Source organism: Cebus imitator, unplaced genomic scaffold (genome assembly GCF_001604975.1).
Source record: "Cebus imitator isolate Cc_AM_T3 unplaced genomic scaffold, Cebus_imitator-1.0 Scaffold339, whole genome shotgun sequence".
In the NCBI taxonomy this organism is placed as follows: Eukaryota; Metazoa; Chordata; class Mammalia; order Primates; family Cebidae; genus Cebus; species Cebus imitator.
The window spans coordinates 2,308,932-2,324,841 of record NW_016107654.1 but is presented as its reverse complement, the minus strand read 5'-3'; the positions used below and the strand labels follow the sequence as shown (position 1 = coordinate 2,324,841).

The following is a 15,910-nucleotide window of genomic DNA, read 5'->3' as shown; positions in this document are numbered from 1 at the left end:
AAAGCTCACTCTGACTTCAAGGGGAGCTTCCTTCACCCCCTTCCCCAAACCTCCCACAGTCTGCCCCAGATATGTTTATCCAAATTAGGTCTTCACTGTGAAAATTCATTTTTGAAAAAACACATTTTAAACAGTCTATTTCTAGAGTTGTTTAGCCTTTAAACAGCTCTATGCACTTTCACTAGAATCAAATTAATTCCTCCCTGAAGTTAATGAAGCAAATACCCTTCTTTGAAGAACTCACAATATTTGAAATGCAAGAGGATTTCATTCTTTATGTCCATGAGACCATAAAGAGCACATCTAAACTGTGAATTCAGCTTTCTAATCTTTAGATCATGTCTTCAACAGTGTAACACATAGTAAAAACAGAACAGAAAACACCTGTTTGATGAACAATGCTACATTAGGTACACATCCTTGAGGAATTTCCAGTACCATTCCCCTCCTCTGGAGAGGGGACAGAGAGGCCAGAGGGGCCGGGGCAGAAGGAAAAGTTTTCATAAGCTAATACAAACTGTTTATTTTTAAAAAGGTAACTTCAATTAAAACTTTAAACAAAACACAGAAGGGGGCACAAGATGGTGAATTGACTGTGAAAGCAAAGACACAGACTTACAGGTATTCAGGCTCCTCGGGGTGCAGGTAGTGCCTGTGACAGCCTTCCACCGGTGGCTGCGCAGGGGGCTGCAGGTCAGCCAGGGTCCCTGAGGCAGGGCTGCCTAGGAAACTGCGTTTAGTCGCATTGGAGATAGGTACAGGAGGCCGGCTGCTTTTCTGGTGTAACGCTGTTTTGGCTGCAGAAACAGCATTTTTGCATTGTGACTTACAATACTAACTAGAAGCACAGAAAAACCTGCAGCTTTTATAAGCTCCGACTCAACCTTTTCTTGAAACCAAACTTGTGCCTAAAAAGCTGGTTTCAAGTTTAACAAATATATTCTGTAGTAACAAGTACTACAGATATTGTAACAAAATAAATACTAAAATTAGAAGACACAACACAGATGAGCACAAGAAAAACTGAGAGGAAACATAAGCCCAGCTGATGGGCTCTGTCTTGGTCACCATCTAGCACCCACACAAAAGCCCTCTGCTGGTGGGCTGCTTCCAAAACCACATGCCACCTTCACCAAGCCTGGTGTACACAAGATGCCCAACACCGAGGCTCCTGAGAGAAGGTTCGTGCTTCAGCTGCCAAGAGCCACCTCGCTCAGCCCAGCCAGTGAGAGGCCGAGGCAGTGTCATTAGGGCACTCATCTAGGCCCAGCATGTGGGCGGCTGCTCTGGTGGGTCCCTTCAGCTCCAGCCCCTGGGGGTCAGGTGAGGTGCTGAGCCTGGCTGGTATGCCACTCCCTTTCTTGGCCCACGCCTGCTCACCTACCTCTCCCCCAAAGGCTCAGCCCCCAGCAGTGACTCTGTCTCTAAGGCTGCTTCCCAGAGAACTAACCTATGGGAGGTGGTGCCAGGAGCAGCTCAAAAAGGCAAGAGGTGGGGCCTTATGGTGGGGACCAGTGGGAGGGTATCCACTAGGTGATGTGTTGTGAACACGGGGGAGGGAAGAGTAAGTACGAGGGGGTGATGACTGCACTGGGATCTGCAGGTGGTCTGGGTAAAAGATAAAGAAAGCCGAGAGATAGCAACATGAGACCAAAAGTCAAGGAAACTAAGCTGTGCTCTCCTACAGCCAGTGGCCGAAACCAGAAAAGAACGGCTGGTGGGGAGGCTAAACCCCCAACCCAAGAAGGCTGCAATGCCAAGGGGAGGCCCTAGATAGGAAGAAAAGAGACTATGACTCATGGGATACAAACTTCTAGGCCTACAGAACCTCAAATTGTCAGATTACCTGAAATTCTTTGAGCCTACAGAAGAGGGCTCCCCTCCCTGTGAAGGAACAGCATCCCTGCGTCAGCATCCCTGCTGGCCCCATGCTTAGAGATGATACAGAGACCACTCTCTCAAGATGACATGTGCTTCCCCCAGGCACATTATAATCAAATTGGCAAAGACAAAAGGAATTTTGAATTCAGCAAGAGAAAAGTGACTCATCACATACATGGGAACCCCCAAAAGACTATCAGTAGGATTCTCAGTAGAAATCTGCAGTCCAGAAAGAAATGGAATGATATATTCAAAACGCTGAAAGGAAGGGGGGAAACCGCAACAAGAAGACCGTGTCTGACAAAGCAGTGCTTCAGAAACACAGAGGAAATAAAAACATTCCCAGACGAAAGTTGAGAGAGTTCATCACCACTGCACCTGTCTTCCAAGAAAAGCTAAAAGGAATTCTTCATGCTGAAACAAGAGAACACTAAACAGCAACACAAAAACATAAGAAAGTATGAAACTTACTGGTAAAGGCAAATATACAGATTACCATTAACAGTGGTAGATATATCACTTTTAATTCCATTATAAAAGTTTATAGAGGCCAGGCACAGTGGTCCATGCCTGTAATCCCAACACTGTGGGAGGCTGAGGTGGGAGGACCACGTGAGCTCAGCAGTTCTAGACTAGCCTGGACAACACAGCAAGACCTCATCTCCACTTAAAAAAAAATGTAGCTGGACGTGGTGGCGCAAGCCTGTAAGTCCCAGCTACTTGGGAGTCTGAGCCCATTGCAGTGAGCAATGATCAACCCACTGCACTTCAGTCCAGTTTGTGCAACACAGCAAGACCTTGTCTCAAAGAAGAAAAAAAGGTAAAAAACAAAAACATTTAAAATAGCAACAAACTGGCCAGGCGTGGTGGCTGCCACCTGTAATCCCAGCACTTTGGGAGGCTGAGGCAGGTGGATCACCTGAGGCCGGGATTCAAGACCAGTCTGGCCACATGGTGAAACCCCATGTCTACTAAAACTTAGCCAGGTGTGGTGGCAGATATCTGTAGTCCCAGCTACTCAGGAGACTGAGGCAGGAGAATTGCTTGAACCCAGGAGGCAGAGGTTGCAGTGAGCTGAGATTGCACCACTGCACTCCAGCCTGGGTGCCAAAGCGAGACTCCATCCCAAATTAAACAAACAAACAAAGAACAATAAATTTTGTCAATGATTACATAGTTTTTCTGATTGTTTTTCTCCGCACACTCCTGGAAAATGCAGAAAGAGTTACGAACGGTGGCATTAACTGCAGTGTAGAGGGGGGAGGCAAAGGCTGAGTCTTACATGTAAGTGAAGGTGAGTCGTCATTATAACAGACAACTGTATCTCATGTAAGCCCCAGGTAACACTACAAAGTGATACAAAAGAAAGAGAGAAGAGAAAACAAAGACCATTGACACAAAAGCAACAACAAAACACAAATGAAGACAGCAAGAGACGAAGACAAGCAAAACTGTTAAACAGTTAACAAAATGGAAAAAGAAAATCCTTTCCTAGCAATAATTACTTGAATAAAAATGGATTCAACTCACTAACCAAAAGATAGAGCGCAGCTAAATAAGCTAAAAACCAAGAATCAACAGTATACTCCCTATAAGAAACTACTTTTGACTGAAGAGCAAATACAGGCTGCAAGTGAAGGGATGAAGAAAGATATTCCATGCAAATGGTAACCAAAAGCAGGGATGGCTATACGCATCTCGGGCAAAACAAAGAAGTCATTATGTAATAATAAAAGGTCAATTCAACAAGAAGCTGTAACAACTGTAAGCATGTATGTATCCACATCAGACCTAAATATATAAAGCAGTATTGACGGATTTCAGAGAAACAGAAATACAGTAATAGCAGAAGGCTTCACTCATCTACTTTAAATAATGGGCAGAACATCCAGACAGAAGATTTAACAATAAAATAACAACAGCAGGCTTACGGAACCCTCCAGATTAAATGACCTCGCAGACACACAGACTTTTCACCCAGCAGCAGCAGAATGCCTATTTTTCTCAAGCACACAAGGCCTATTCTCCAGGACAGATCATATGTTAGGTAACAAAACAGGTCTTAAAAAACTTAAGAATATGAAAATAATGCCATGTCTTTTCCAAACGCAATGGAACGAGACTCGAAGTGAGTAACAGCGAGAAGGCCGGGCGCAGTGGCTCATGCCTGTAACCCCAGCACGTCGGGAGGCCCAGGCAGGCAGATCATCTGAGGTCAGGAGCTCTGCCAACATGCTGAAACCCCTCCGATACCAAAAATACTAAAAATTAGCTGGGCATGATGGCGGGCACCTGTAATCCCAGCTACTTAGGAGGCCGAGGCAGGAGAATCACTTGAACCTGGGAGGCAGAGGTTGCAGAGAGTCGAGATCACTCTAGCCTGGGGGACAGAGCAAGACTCTGTCTCAAAAAATAAAAATAAAAAAATAACACTAAGAAAACAGGAACACTCACAAATACGTGGAAACTAAACAACACATTCTTAAACTACCATTGAGTAAAAAAGAAAATCAAAAGGGAATTTTAAAAGTATCTCAAGGTGAATGAAATGAAAACACAACACACCAAAACTTGCATGATGTGGTGTTAATAAGGAAGTCTCGGGCCAGGTGTGGTGACTCAGGCCTGTAATCCCAGCACTTTAGGAACCTGAGGTGGGAGGATCACTTGAGGCCAGGAGTTCAAGACAAATCTGGCCAATATAGCAAGACCCCATCTCTTTAAAAAACAAAAGGAGGTCTGTAGCAATCAACACCTACATTAACAAAGAAGCAAGACTTTAAATCAACAACCTAACTTCATACCTCAAGGACTAGGAAAGGAAGAACAAACTAAGCTCAAAATCAGCAGAAGGAAGAAAATAATAAAGATCAGAGCTGAAATAGATCAAATAGAGAAAAACAATAGAAAAAAATTCAACAAAACTAAGCTGGTTTTGGGAAGACAAAATCGACAAACTAATGAAGAAAAACAGAGACGACTCAAAATCAGAAATAAGAAAGGAGATATGGCCAGGCGCAGTGGCTCATGCCTGTAATCCTAGCACTCTGGGAGGCCAGGGCAAGTGGGTCACCTGAGGTCAAGAGTTCAAGACACCAGCCTGGCCAACATGGTGAAACCCCGTCTCTGCTAAAAGTAGAAAAATTAGCTGGGCATGGTGGCGGGCACCTGTAATCCCAGCTACTTGGATGCTGAGGCAGGAGAATCACTTGAACCCAGAAGGCAGAGGCTGCAGTGAGCCAAGATCGTGCCACTGCACTGCACTCCAGCCTAGACAACAGAGAGAGACTCTATCTCAAAAAAAAGGAGATATGATAATTGATGCCTCAGAAATAAAAATGATCACAAGGGACTGTTACACCAACAAACTGAATAATGCAGAAGAAATGGATAAATCTCTAGAAAGATACAATCTATGAAGACTGAACAAAGAAGATATCTAAAGCCTAAACAGACAGTAATAACATAGAGACTGAAGCAGTAATCACAAACCTCCCAAGAAAAAAAAGCCCAGGACCAGATGGCTTCGCTGCTGAATTCTACCAATTCTTCTTAAACCCTTCCAAAAAAAACAGAAGAGGAAACACTTTCAAACCCATTGTATGGAGACTGCATTACCCTGATACCAAAGGCAGACATATTCGACACCAGAAGGAAAGAAAACTACAGGCCAATTATCTCTGATTTACACAGATGTAAAACTCCTCAATAAAACACTCACAAACAAAATTCAACAGTCCATTAAAAAGATTATACACCATGACTACGTGAAATTCCTACCCAGAATGCAAGGTTGGTTCAACAAAGGCAAATCAATGCAGAACCACATGACTGGCCAGGCGCAGCAGCTCACACCTGTAATTCCGAAATCCCCGCACTTTGGGAGGCGGAGGCAAACAGATCATGAGGTCAGGAGTTAACACCAGCCTGGACAACGTGGTAAAACCTCGTCTCTACTAAAAATACAAAAATTAGCTGGGCATAGTGGCGCACGCCTATGATCCCATCTGCTCAGGAAAATGAGGCAAGAGAATCGCTTGAACCTGGGAGGTGGAGGTTGCAGTAAGCCAAGATCATGCCACTGCCCTCTGGCCTGGGCAACAGAGCAAGGGTCCCCTCCAAAAAAAAAAAAAAGATCATCTCAATAGTATGCAGAAAAAGCAGCATCTGACAAAGTTCAACATCCATTCATGATTAAAAAAAAAAAAAAAACAACTCTACACAAACCAGGTACAGAAGGAGCTTACCTCTTCACAACAAAGATCATTTAAGAAAAGCCCACAACCAATCACATAATTAAGGGGCGGGGACTGAAAGCTTTTCCTGTAAGATCTGGAACGAGACAAGGATGCCCACTCTCACCTCTTCTATTCAACACAGTACTGGAAATTCCAGTCAGACCAATCAGTGAAAAGAGAAGACAGGGACGGGGGAGGGAGGAAGGAAGGAATGGGGGAGGGAAGGAGGGAAGGAAGGGAGGAAGGGAGCGAGGAAGGAAGGGAGGGAGGGAGGGATCAATCCAAACTGGAAAGGAAGAAATAAAATGTCTCTTTGCAGATGCAAGGTCCTATATATAGAAAACCCTAAAGGCTCTGTAAAATAAGTGTTAGAACTAATTAATGAATTCAGTAAAGATGCAGGACACAAAATCAACATACAAAAATCATGGCATTTCTATACACTAACAATTATCTAAAAAAGAAATCAAGAAAACAATCTAATTTATGATAGCATCAAAAAGGACAAATACTTAGGAATAAATTTAACCAATTAGTAAAAGATCTATACACTGAAAACTGTAAAACACTGATGAAAGAAATTAAAGACAACAAAATTAATGTAAAGATATCCCATATTCATGGATGAAGTAATACTGTCAAAATGTCCATACTACCAAAAATGACCTACAAACTTCACTGCAATCGCTATCAAAATCCCAATGGCATTTTCCACCAAAACAGAAAAACAAACCTAAAAGCTGTATGGAACAACAAAAGACCCAAAATAGCCACAGTAATCTTGAGGAAGAACAACAAAGGTAAAAACATCACACTCCTGATTTCAAATTATACTACAAAGCTATAGTAAAATAGTATAATACTGGCATAAAAAGACACAAGCCAATGGAACAGAATTGAGATATATGGTCAACTGATCTTTGACAAGGTGCCAAGAATATACAATGGGGAAAAGACAGTACCTTCAATAAATGTTGTTGGGAAAACTGGATAACCACATGTAGAAGAAAGAAACTGCGCCCTTATTTCACACCATATACAAAAATCAACTCAAAATGGACTGAAGACTTAAACTAAGATAACCTGAATGTGCAAAAACTCTAGGGAAATCATCTCCTTGACATTTGGCAATGATTTGGTTATCACACCAAAAGTACAAGTAACAAAAATAAACCAGAGGAACTATACCAAATGAAAAAGGTCGTGCAAAGCAAAGGAAACAAAATGAAATGGCAGCCTACAGAATGAGAAACTATTTACAAACTGTATTGCCAATAAGGGATTAATGTCCAAAGTACATAAGCAAGTCAAACAACTCAACAGCAAAAACACAAATATCCCAAATAAAAAGTGGGCTAAGGTCTTAAAAGAGACATTTTTTCCAAAGAAGACATACAGATGGCCAATAGGTATCTGAAGAGTTGCTCAACATGACTAATCATCAGGGGATGCAAATTAAAACCACAATAAGGTACAAATCACACCTGTCAGGATGGCTATTATCAAAAAGACAAGAGATGAGTATTGATGAGGATGTGGAGAAAAGGTAAACCTTTGTATACTGTTGGTGGGAACATAAATTGGTACAGCCATTCTGAAAAATATGGAGGTCACTAAAAAAACTGCAAATAGATCCAGCAATCCTTCTTTTGGGTATATATCCAAAGGAAATGAAATGAGATTGCTAAGAGTTATCTGCACTCCCATGTTGACTGCAGCACAATTCATAATTGCCCAGATATAGAATCAGTTTGTCAACAGATGAATGGATGCAGTGAGATGAAGGGATACAGAAACTGCAATACATACAGACATCCAATGGAGTATTACTCAAACTCAAAAAAGAAGAAAATCTTGTCATTTGTGACAACACAGATGGACCTGGAAGACACCATGTACAGTGAATAAGCCAGACACAGAAAGAAAAATACTGCTTGATCACATGTGTATGTGGAATCCAAAAAGTAGAACTTGAGCAGAGAACTGTTTGCCAGGGGCTGGTGGGTGAGGGGAACAGGGAGATGATGGTCCAAGCATAACAAGTTTCCACTTTAAGGTAAGGCGCAGCGTGGGACTACAGTTAGCCATAGTGTGTTGTATACTTGAAATCTGCTGGGAGATTTTAAGTGTTCTCACCACATACAAAGGTAACTATGTGAGGAGATGGATATTAATTAGCTTGACCGTGGTAACCAGTTCACTACGTATATGTGTATCAAAACACCATGCTGTACACCTTAAATATATACACTTCCAATCTTCAACAGGATCTGCCCCCATCTTCCCTCCCAGTTACCAGGCCTATAACCAGGGTGACATCCAACAAAGCCCTTGCCTGAAAGAAAAGGGCCACACACCCATCCACCCACCCCATGGAGCTGCAGGGTGTAGCCAGCTGGTTTCAGCAGCCAGGGGAGGCTGTGAGGTGCTGGAATCTGAGGGCCTTTGTCAAGGGAGCTGGCTGAGGAAGAATGTGTCTTTGGGAGGACCCAAGCGCTGGATCTGGCGGGAACTGAGTGATGATGTACTAGAGCATGCATGGCGCGTGCGCACACACACACACACACACACACACAGACAGACAGACAGACACACACACACACACACAGCAGGAGCATGGGGAGTGTGCCGGTCAGAGGTACCCACAGCAGCACCAGGCAGCCCCCTTCCGTCACCCACTTCAGTACACCTGGGTTGTATGAAGCAATGATTGGTGGGAAAGCAATGACTGGCAGGGAAGCAATCACTGTGGCAAGAGGGAGACAGTCTCAAAGTGAGAGGATTTGTGGAGGTATCAGAAACCAGGTGGCCGCAGTCACTATGGTAAATGGCAAGGCTGGAGGAATGGCCATGTGGCCTGGTCAGCAGTCACAGATGTAAGAACAGGGCTCTGCTTCCCGAGGCACAAAATACAGAGCCAACAAGGGCACTGATAAGCTTATCCCACGAGAAGAAATCAATAAATAAAGGATGAGTAGATGCTAACGGCAGCTGCGCCCCCTGGAATTCAGTATGCCATGCAGGATGGATCCAAATTACAACCTAGTGGTATAAAAAATTATTTTTAGGGCAAGTGCAGTGGCTCACGCCTGTAACCCCAGTGCTTTGGGAGGCCGAGGCGGGTAGATCATGAGGTCAGAGGTTCAAGACCAGCCTGGCCAATATAGTGAAACCCCGTCTCTACTAAAATTACAAAAAAAAAAAATTAGCCAGACGTGGTGGTGGGTGCCTGTAACCCGTTACTCAGGATGCTGCGGCAGACAATTAGTTGAACCTTGGAGGCGGAGGCTGCAGTGAGCTGAGATCGCACCACTGCACTCCAGCCTGGGCGACAGAGCGAGACTCCATCTCCAAAAAAAAAAATTATTTTGATGGCCAGGCATTGTGGCTCACACCTGTAATCCCAGCACTTCAGGAGGCTGAGGTGGGCAGATCACCTAAGGTCAGGAGTTCAAGACCAGCCTGGCCAACATGGCGAAACCCTGTCTCTAATAAAAAAATGCAAAAATTAGGTGGGCATGGTGGCACCCACCTATAATCCCAGCTACTCGGGAGGCTGAGGCAGGAGAATCACTTGAACCCAGGAGGTGGAAATTGAAGCGAGCTGAGATCATGCCACTGTACTCCAGCCTGGGCAACAGAGCAAGACCCTGTCTCCCCTCCTCCAAAAAAAAATTACTTTGACATTTGCTATCCAACAGACTCAAAAAACAGCTTTTTCAGAGCTTTCCTTTTGTGAACAGGGGCAGAAACTTTGGAGAAAAAGGTGCCAAAATCCCCTCTAGGGGAGCCCTCCTGCCTGAAAGCAACCAGAGAAGCCCATGTGCATCTGCAGACACACATCACCATGCGCTTTCCAGCCGTTCTGCGGCCACACATCGCCACGTGCTTTCTACCCAGTTCTACAGACACACATCACCACGCACTTTCTACTCATTCTGCAGACACACACTGCCATGCACTTTCTACCCTGTTCTGCAGAAACACGTCACCACACATTTTCTTTTCTTTTTTTCTTTTTTGAGACAAGTCTCGCTCTTGTCACCCAGGCTGGAGTGCAGTGGCGCAATCTCAGCTCACCGCAACCTTCACCTCCCAGGTTCAAGCGATTCTCCTGCCTCAGCCTCCCCAGTAGCTGGGATTACAGGCGCCCACCACCACACCTGGCTAATTTTTGCATTTTTAGTAGTGACAAGGTTTAACTATGTTGGCCAGGCTGGTCTTGAACTCCTGACCTCAGGTGATTTAGCCTCCCAAAGTGCTGGGATTATAGGCATGAACCACGGCCCCCAGCCCGCCACATGCTTTCTACTCATTCTGTAGACACACATCACCATGAGCTTTCTACTCAGTTCTGCTCCCCTATGAGCCTATCTGCCTTTCCTGAGGAAACTGATTCGTCCTTCCCATACAAGCTTCTTCTCCCCCTGCCTCTCCCTGGGAACACAGGGTGTATGAGCCCCTATTTCTAGTTACTGAGCAAGCCTGCTTCCGTGCCTGCCATATATATGCCTATGAATAGCTGTGAATCTCTTTGTGTCCATATTTCCTCCCAACAACACCCAGTCTCTGTGACCAGCAACACTAAGGTGAGCATGCATGGCAATGATTCCCCAGTCATTCCCAGAGGGATCACCAGCTACACTCCCAGGTGAGTGTGCACTGGGAAAGGAAGGGGGCATCAGACCCCATGGCCTTACAGGTATCAGTGGAGGGAGAACGCGCCATGGGAGTGTCTGGCAAGTCAGGTGGGAGAGAACAACACAGGATCCCGGGACTCCAGAGCCACAGAGAATCACACGCCATTAACGACAGCCCCTGATATGCACGGGGCACTGCACACCTGCTGACAGTGTGTCCAGAACTGCCCCTCACATGCTGGGTTCCGCCACCCACTCACTCCAGGGCATAAGGCCAAATGCACCCGTAAGACGGGTGTGGTGCCTTGGGACCGAGTCTGCAGGGGCACGAGCTACAGGCACACACGGCCCAGACCCTTGCAAGCTGCCACCAGGGCACCAGCAGCCCGCCGAGCTCCTCTCTACAGCCACGAGGGCCCCTGTCGACCACCGATGGAAAAGGGGGAAGCCTGGGCATGGTTAACAGTGGATCAACTGGGAACACAGACAAACTCTGCCATCAGCCACTCTCAGGCCAGGACAACAGGCACACGCATGAAGCAGCCAGAGGTAGGCAGGTATGAAGACTAAGAGCACCAACTATCACCTGCCAAGGCTGCCAAGACCAGTGCTGTCCCTTAATATGGCACCGTCCTGGGGAAGACCAGTCAAGCACTTGGCAGCAAAGTAACTACACTGGACCCCTTTCAGCCTGGAAGGTCCAGCAATTCACTCTTCCAACAGCAGACCTGCATTCTGCGTCTGAGGGTTGGCCTCTCCCGGCCACAGGGCTTTAGCAGGCACCACTACCCAACAGCTGGCAGCAGGACCCACTGCATAGGACCCCACGTCTACTTTATTAGACCAGAGACACCCCCAGCCTCGGGGGTGCACAGCAGGCCGATGGTTATGAGGCCCCCTCCCCAGCTACGTCTCATCCCAGAGTGAAGTGAAGTTACAGCTGCTTCCTAGCATTTCTGAATCTCAGTTCCCAAGTGCCAGCAGGCAAGAGGAGGAGCCCCACGGGAAGAAGGGGGCTCCAGCCATGACTCACGGATGGTGCCCAATGGGAAGAGGCCTTTACCACCAGGCAGGACAGGTGAAACCGCCTCGTAAGCAGCAGGAAACACAAGACTTCTTCCTTGAGCTGGACAGTATCATGACAAGGGTGAAGAAAGGCAGGAGGAAGGTGGGAGTAGCCAGAGGGGACGGGGAAGCCAGAGGGGATGGAACAGCAGAGAAGGGGCTGCAGTCATGAACACATGGAACCAGGAAAAAATGAATCTAAAAACAGGAGTCAGCAGTAGTCTTGACTTCGGGCTAACCTCACTAAAATGAAGGCAGCAGGTTTAACAGCACTCCAGTGTTGCTGGCTCCAAGACAGAACAGTCACCGCAGAAGAAGAGTTGGGAAGGAAAATAAGTCCAGGGATGAAAAATTAGTTAAAAGTCACCCATGAGGAAGTGAGGTGACTAAAGAATATTCTAACAGCAAGGTAACCCGGTTCCAAGCTTTTGTTATTCTTACTGTAAAATCGCGCGTGCACGCACACACAAATTGCATAAAACATACATAGAGCTTAACAAATAATTATAAAGCAAAATCCAGGTAACTACCACTTGGGTCCAGAACAGAAAGTCACCAGTCTGTCAGGAGCACCCAACATGCCCAATGAACCACTGCATTTTGACACACGCACACGCACACCCGGAAAACACAGTGGAGCTCTGCCGCTCCCCAGCCTGTGCATGTGATTCTGTGCCTTCACGTTCAGGAGAATCCTCCTTGAAACTGCTTGTGGCTGCGGCTCACACATGCCCAGTTTTGCACAGCATCTTGCGGCACGGACATAGCACAACACGCCCCTCTGAATGCAGAGGCACATCTGGGAGCTGCTTTTTAGCTATTATAAGCAGAGCTGCTCTAAGCATCCCTTCTCTGTCCCCTGATGCATAAGTACCAATTTTCCCTGCAGAAACACAACAGGAATCGGCTTGCCGAACCAAAGCGCAGGCAGCCCACTGGGTAACACTCAACAGCTTCAGAGGCTGTTCCAAGTACACTCTTGCCAGCAGTGCTGAAACATGCACTCTCAGACACTGCCCCGCACCTGGTCCTGTTCGACCACCTTGTCACAAACCAATATAGAGGGTATATATACGCACAGATGCCCCTCAGCTTACAATGGGGTCATGTCCCAAGAAATCCATCATAAACTGAAAATAGCAGGAAGTGGAAAACACACTGAAAACACTTAACCTAGCAAACATCACAGCTTAGCCTAGGCTGCCTTATGTGTGTTCAGATCACTTACATCAGCCTATAGCTGGGCAAAATCTAGCACACAGCCTGTTTTCAAGTAGAATACAGTACTGAACAGCTGTGTAATTTAGTGACTGCTGTCCTGACAGTAGAAAACAAAATGGTTGCAGGGCACAGGAAGCGGGATTTCCACTGAATGTGTGTCGCTTTTGCACCACGGTTATGCTGGAGAATCTTAAACAGAACCATTGTAAGTTGCAGGCCGCCTGAGTGTCATCTTTAATTTGCATTCCTTGATGACTGAGGCTGAGCAGCTTTTCATAAATCAATTAGGCACATGGGGTCCCATCAAGTCTCTGTTCTTTCGCCTTTTTGCTGCTGTTGGTTGTTCCTCCTCCTTACTGCTGTGAATGTGCTATTATATATTCGGGATACTAGTTATCTACTACATACGTCGCAAGTATCTTTTCCCTTTCTATAGTTATTAATGGTTTTTTTTATTCTCTTCATCTTTCAAGGAAAAGAAGGTATAAATTTTAATGTGGCTGATTTTGCAATCTTTTTTGAAACTTTATGGCTAATATTTTTTATATTCTTTGTAAGAAATCCTTTCTTAACCCAAGGTTATAAAGCTATTCTTCTACATTATCTCCTTAAAACTTTCTAGATTGTCAAGCCTGGCAGATTATTTTAATCTGTGGTAAACAGATTTTCCTTCAGTTTGTTCACATTCTGGTGATGAGAACAGCCATCCTAGAACTTTTAGAGTTATGCAATTTTAGAGCTATGCTTCGTAACTCAGTAGTTCATCAGAATCACTTAGAAAGCCTATCCCCAACACTCAGGCCCATCCCGGGAGCCTGACTCCAAAGGGCAAGGCAGGGCCCAGGGCTGTGCGGCTGCATGGAGCTCTCCCAGGAACCCTGCTGTGTGGGAAGCACGAAAGCACTGGGGTGCTTTCTGATACCGTACCTGGGCTCTCAAGGAAACCACGGCCAACCTGGGGAATGTCTGTTACTCACCGTCTTTCAGCTCCTGAACATCCCTGGGCTGAACGAAATCTGGCTTGACATTCTCAAACCACCAAAAGAGTTCCGCAATAAAAACCATAACATTTGGCTAAAAGACAAAACAAAAAGCCAAAGTATAAGTGATTTATTCACGCGTGGTTTTAGAAGTGCACGCTAATAATTCCTTATTACCTTCAACACTAAGGGCGCATACAGCATATCTTCCAAGGTGAGATAAAAACATTTATTAAGATATTCATTGGAGAATTCTCTCAGAAGCCGAATATTATACAGACTGTCAGCCATCGACGTTACCTCCTTTAAGCATATATCTAATAGACAAAAAGAAAATTACAATTTATTATAAAGGTATTCTGCTTCTAAGAGTGTGTATGTATGCATAGCATTCTGAACTGGAAACCATTTTATATAAAGGTAGTAATGAAGGTAATGACACATTGAGAGATTTAACAAGTATAGGATGTATCATGAGTAACACTAAGTATAAAAAGAAAACACTCAAGAAAAAAACTGCAGGAAATCTGTCAAGTCTGAATTTGACGGTGAACATCGAGAAAGCATAACAGAAACCGCTCAGATCTTAAGAGCAGGCTTCCAGAACGAACAGCAACCATCACCCTTCAGCTTCCAGCAGAGCCCGCTGCATTTGGCAAGTCAACGTGGAGCCAAGTCTCTCTGGCCCATCGGAAACCCTCTGCACAAGATTGTTTCCATGTGTGTGAAGGGTAGAGGGGAGGAAAATGAATAAAATGTAAAGCATCAGGCTCATCCACACCCACTCAGTAATAACACAGGAATGTGACTCATCACAAAGACCAAGTGACAATGCAGAGCCCAAGTCTCCTTCCATGAAGAGCCAGGAGACTGGTGACTAGGAGCACCTGCAGCAGGGCAACCTTCCATTTCACATGACTTTGCGGACCCTCAACAGAGTAGGCGCCAGGATGGGCAACAAGTCACAGACCAAAGAGCATGTGTCTGCCAAGTCTGGGCAACAAGTCACAGACCAAAGAGCATGTCCCTGCCAAGTCTGGGCACCCTGGTGTGGAGTGGGGCAGTCCTCAGACACGAGCCCTGAGAGAAGTGACTTTATTCTGCCTGTAAATATATACATAGTGAAACAAAGTAATTTCAGAAATAACTTTTTACGTAAATTTTATTTCTACGGAAAAACCCATTTTCAAGGGTTTAGAAGTACGTACAAACTGGACCCACGGCATCCAGAGTTGTTAATGAATTCTGCCCTCTCAGTCGCCTCAGCAGCATTCATTCTCAAAAGAAACCTGTTAAAGCTGAGGAACTGCGCACATTTATGCTGCTAAAGATGTTAACTTCTGTACAGTTCTAGCTATGAAATATTAATGTCTTCTGGGTTTCAGATCTTGTTTTCTTTTAGAAATAAAACAGCCCAAGTCAACTCCGTCTCCAAACGGAATCCTCTCCACTCTTCCTATTTTACTCACTGTCTGCATCCACAAGCAACACAGTGTTGTCTTAGCCTTGCGAAACTTACATTAATGAGATCAAGCGATGCCTTATTTTAGCAGCCAGTTTTCCCCCGCCAAAACTCAGTATGATGTTTCCAAACAGATGTATGTTGATATGGAGAGATTTCCGTCACTCATCTTGACCATTATGTGGTTTCTCACAATTATGACAAATGCTCCCGTCACAAAGTTTGCGCGTGCTCTCTCTCTACGCGTGCACAGGCAGTGTTGCCCAGGCACCCTCCAAGAGGGGACCTGCTGGGCCACGAGCTACGCGCACCCTCCCACATCACCTCCAGAGCTTGTTCCTTCCCACCTGCAGCTGAGCATTATGACCTGTCCCTGTCTGCCAGGTGGAGGGGTGTGAACACCTCCTTCTGAAAGAGCCCGCC

General features: G+C 45.4%; 1 protein-coding gene across 9 annotated transcripts in view; it reads right to left on the bottom strand.

The window, feature by feature from the left end:
- The window catches only part of CAMSAP1 (calmodulin regulated spectrin associated protein 1), a 92,312-nt gene that overhangs the window by 19,122 nt on the left and 57,280 nt on the right, over nt 1–15,910 (bottom strand). For all 9 annotated transcript variants that reach the window (XM_037730343.1, XM_037730338.1, XM_017505676.2 and 6 more), the window contains 3 exons: nt 14,203–14,342; nt 14,023–14,119; nt 620–797 (listed from right to left, as the gene is read on the bottom strand). In XM_037730343.1, the coding sequence (XP_037586271.1) occupies nt 620–797; nt 14,023–14,119; nt 14,203–14,342 (415 nt within the window). The remainder of the gene's footprint in view (nt 1–619; nt 798–14,022; nt 14,120–14,202; nt 14,343–15,910) is intronic.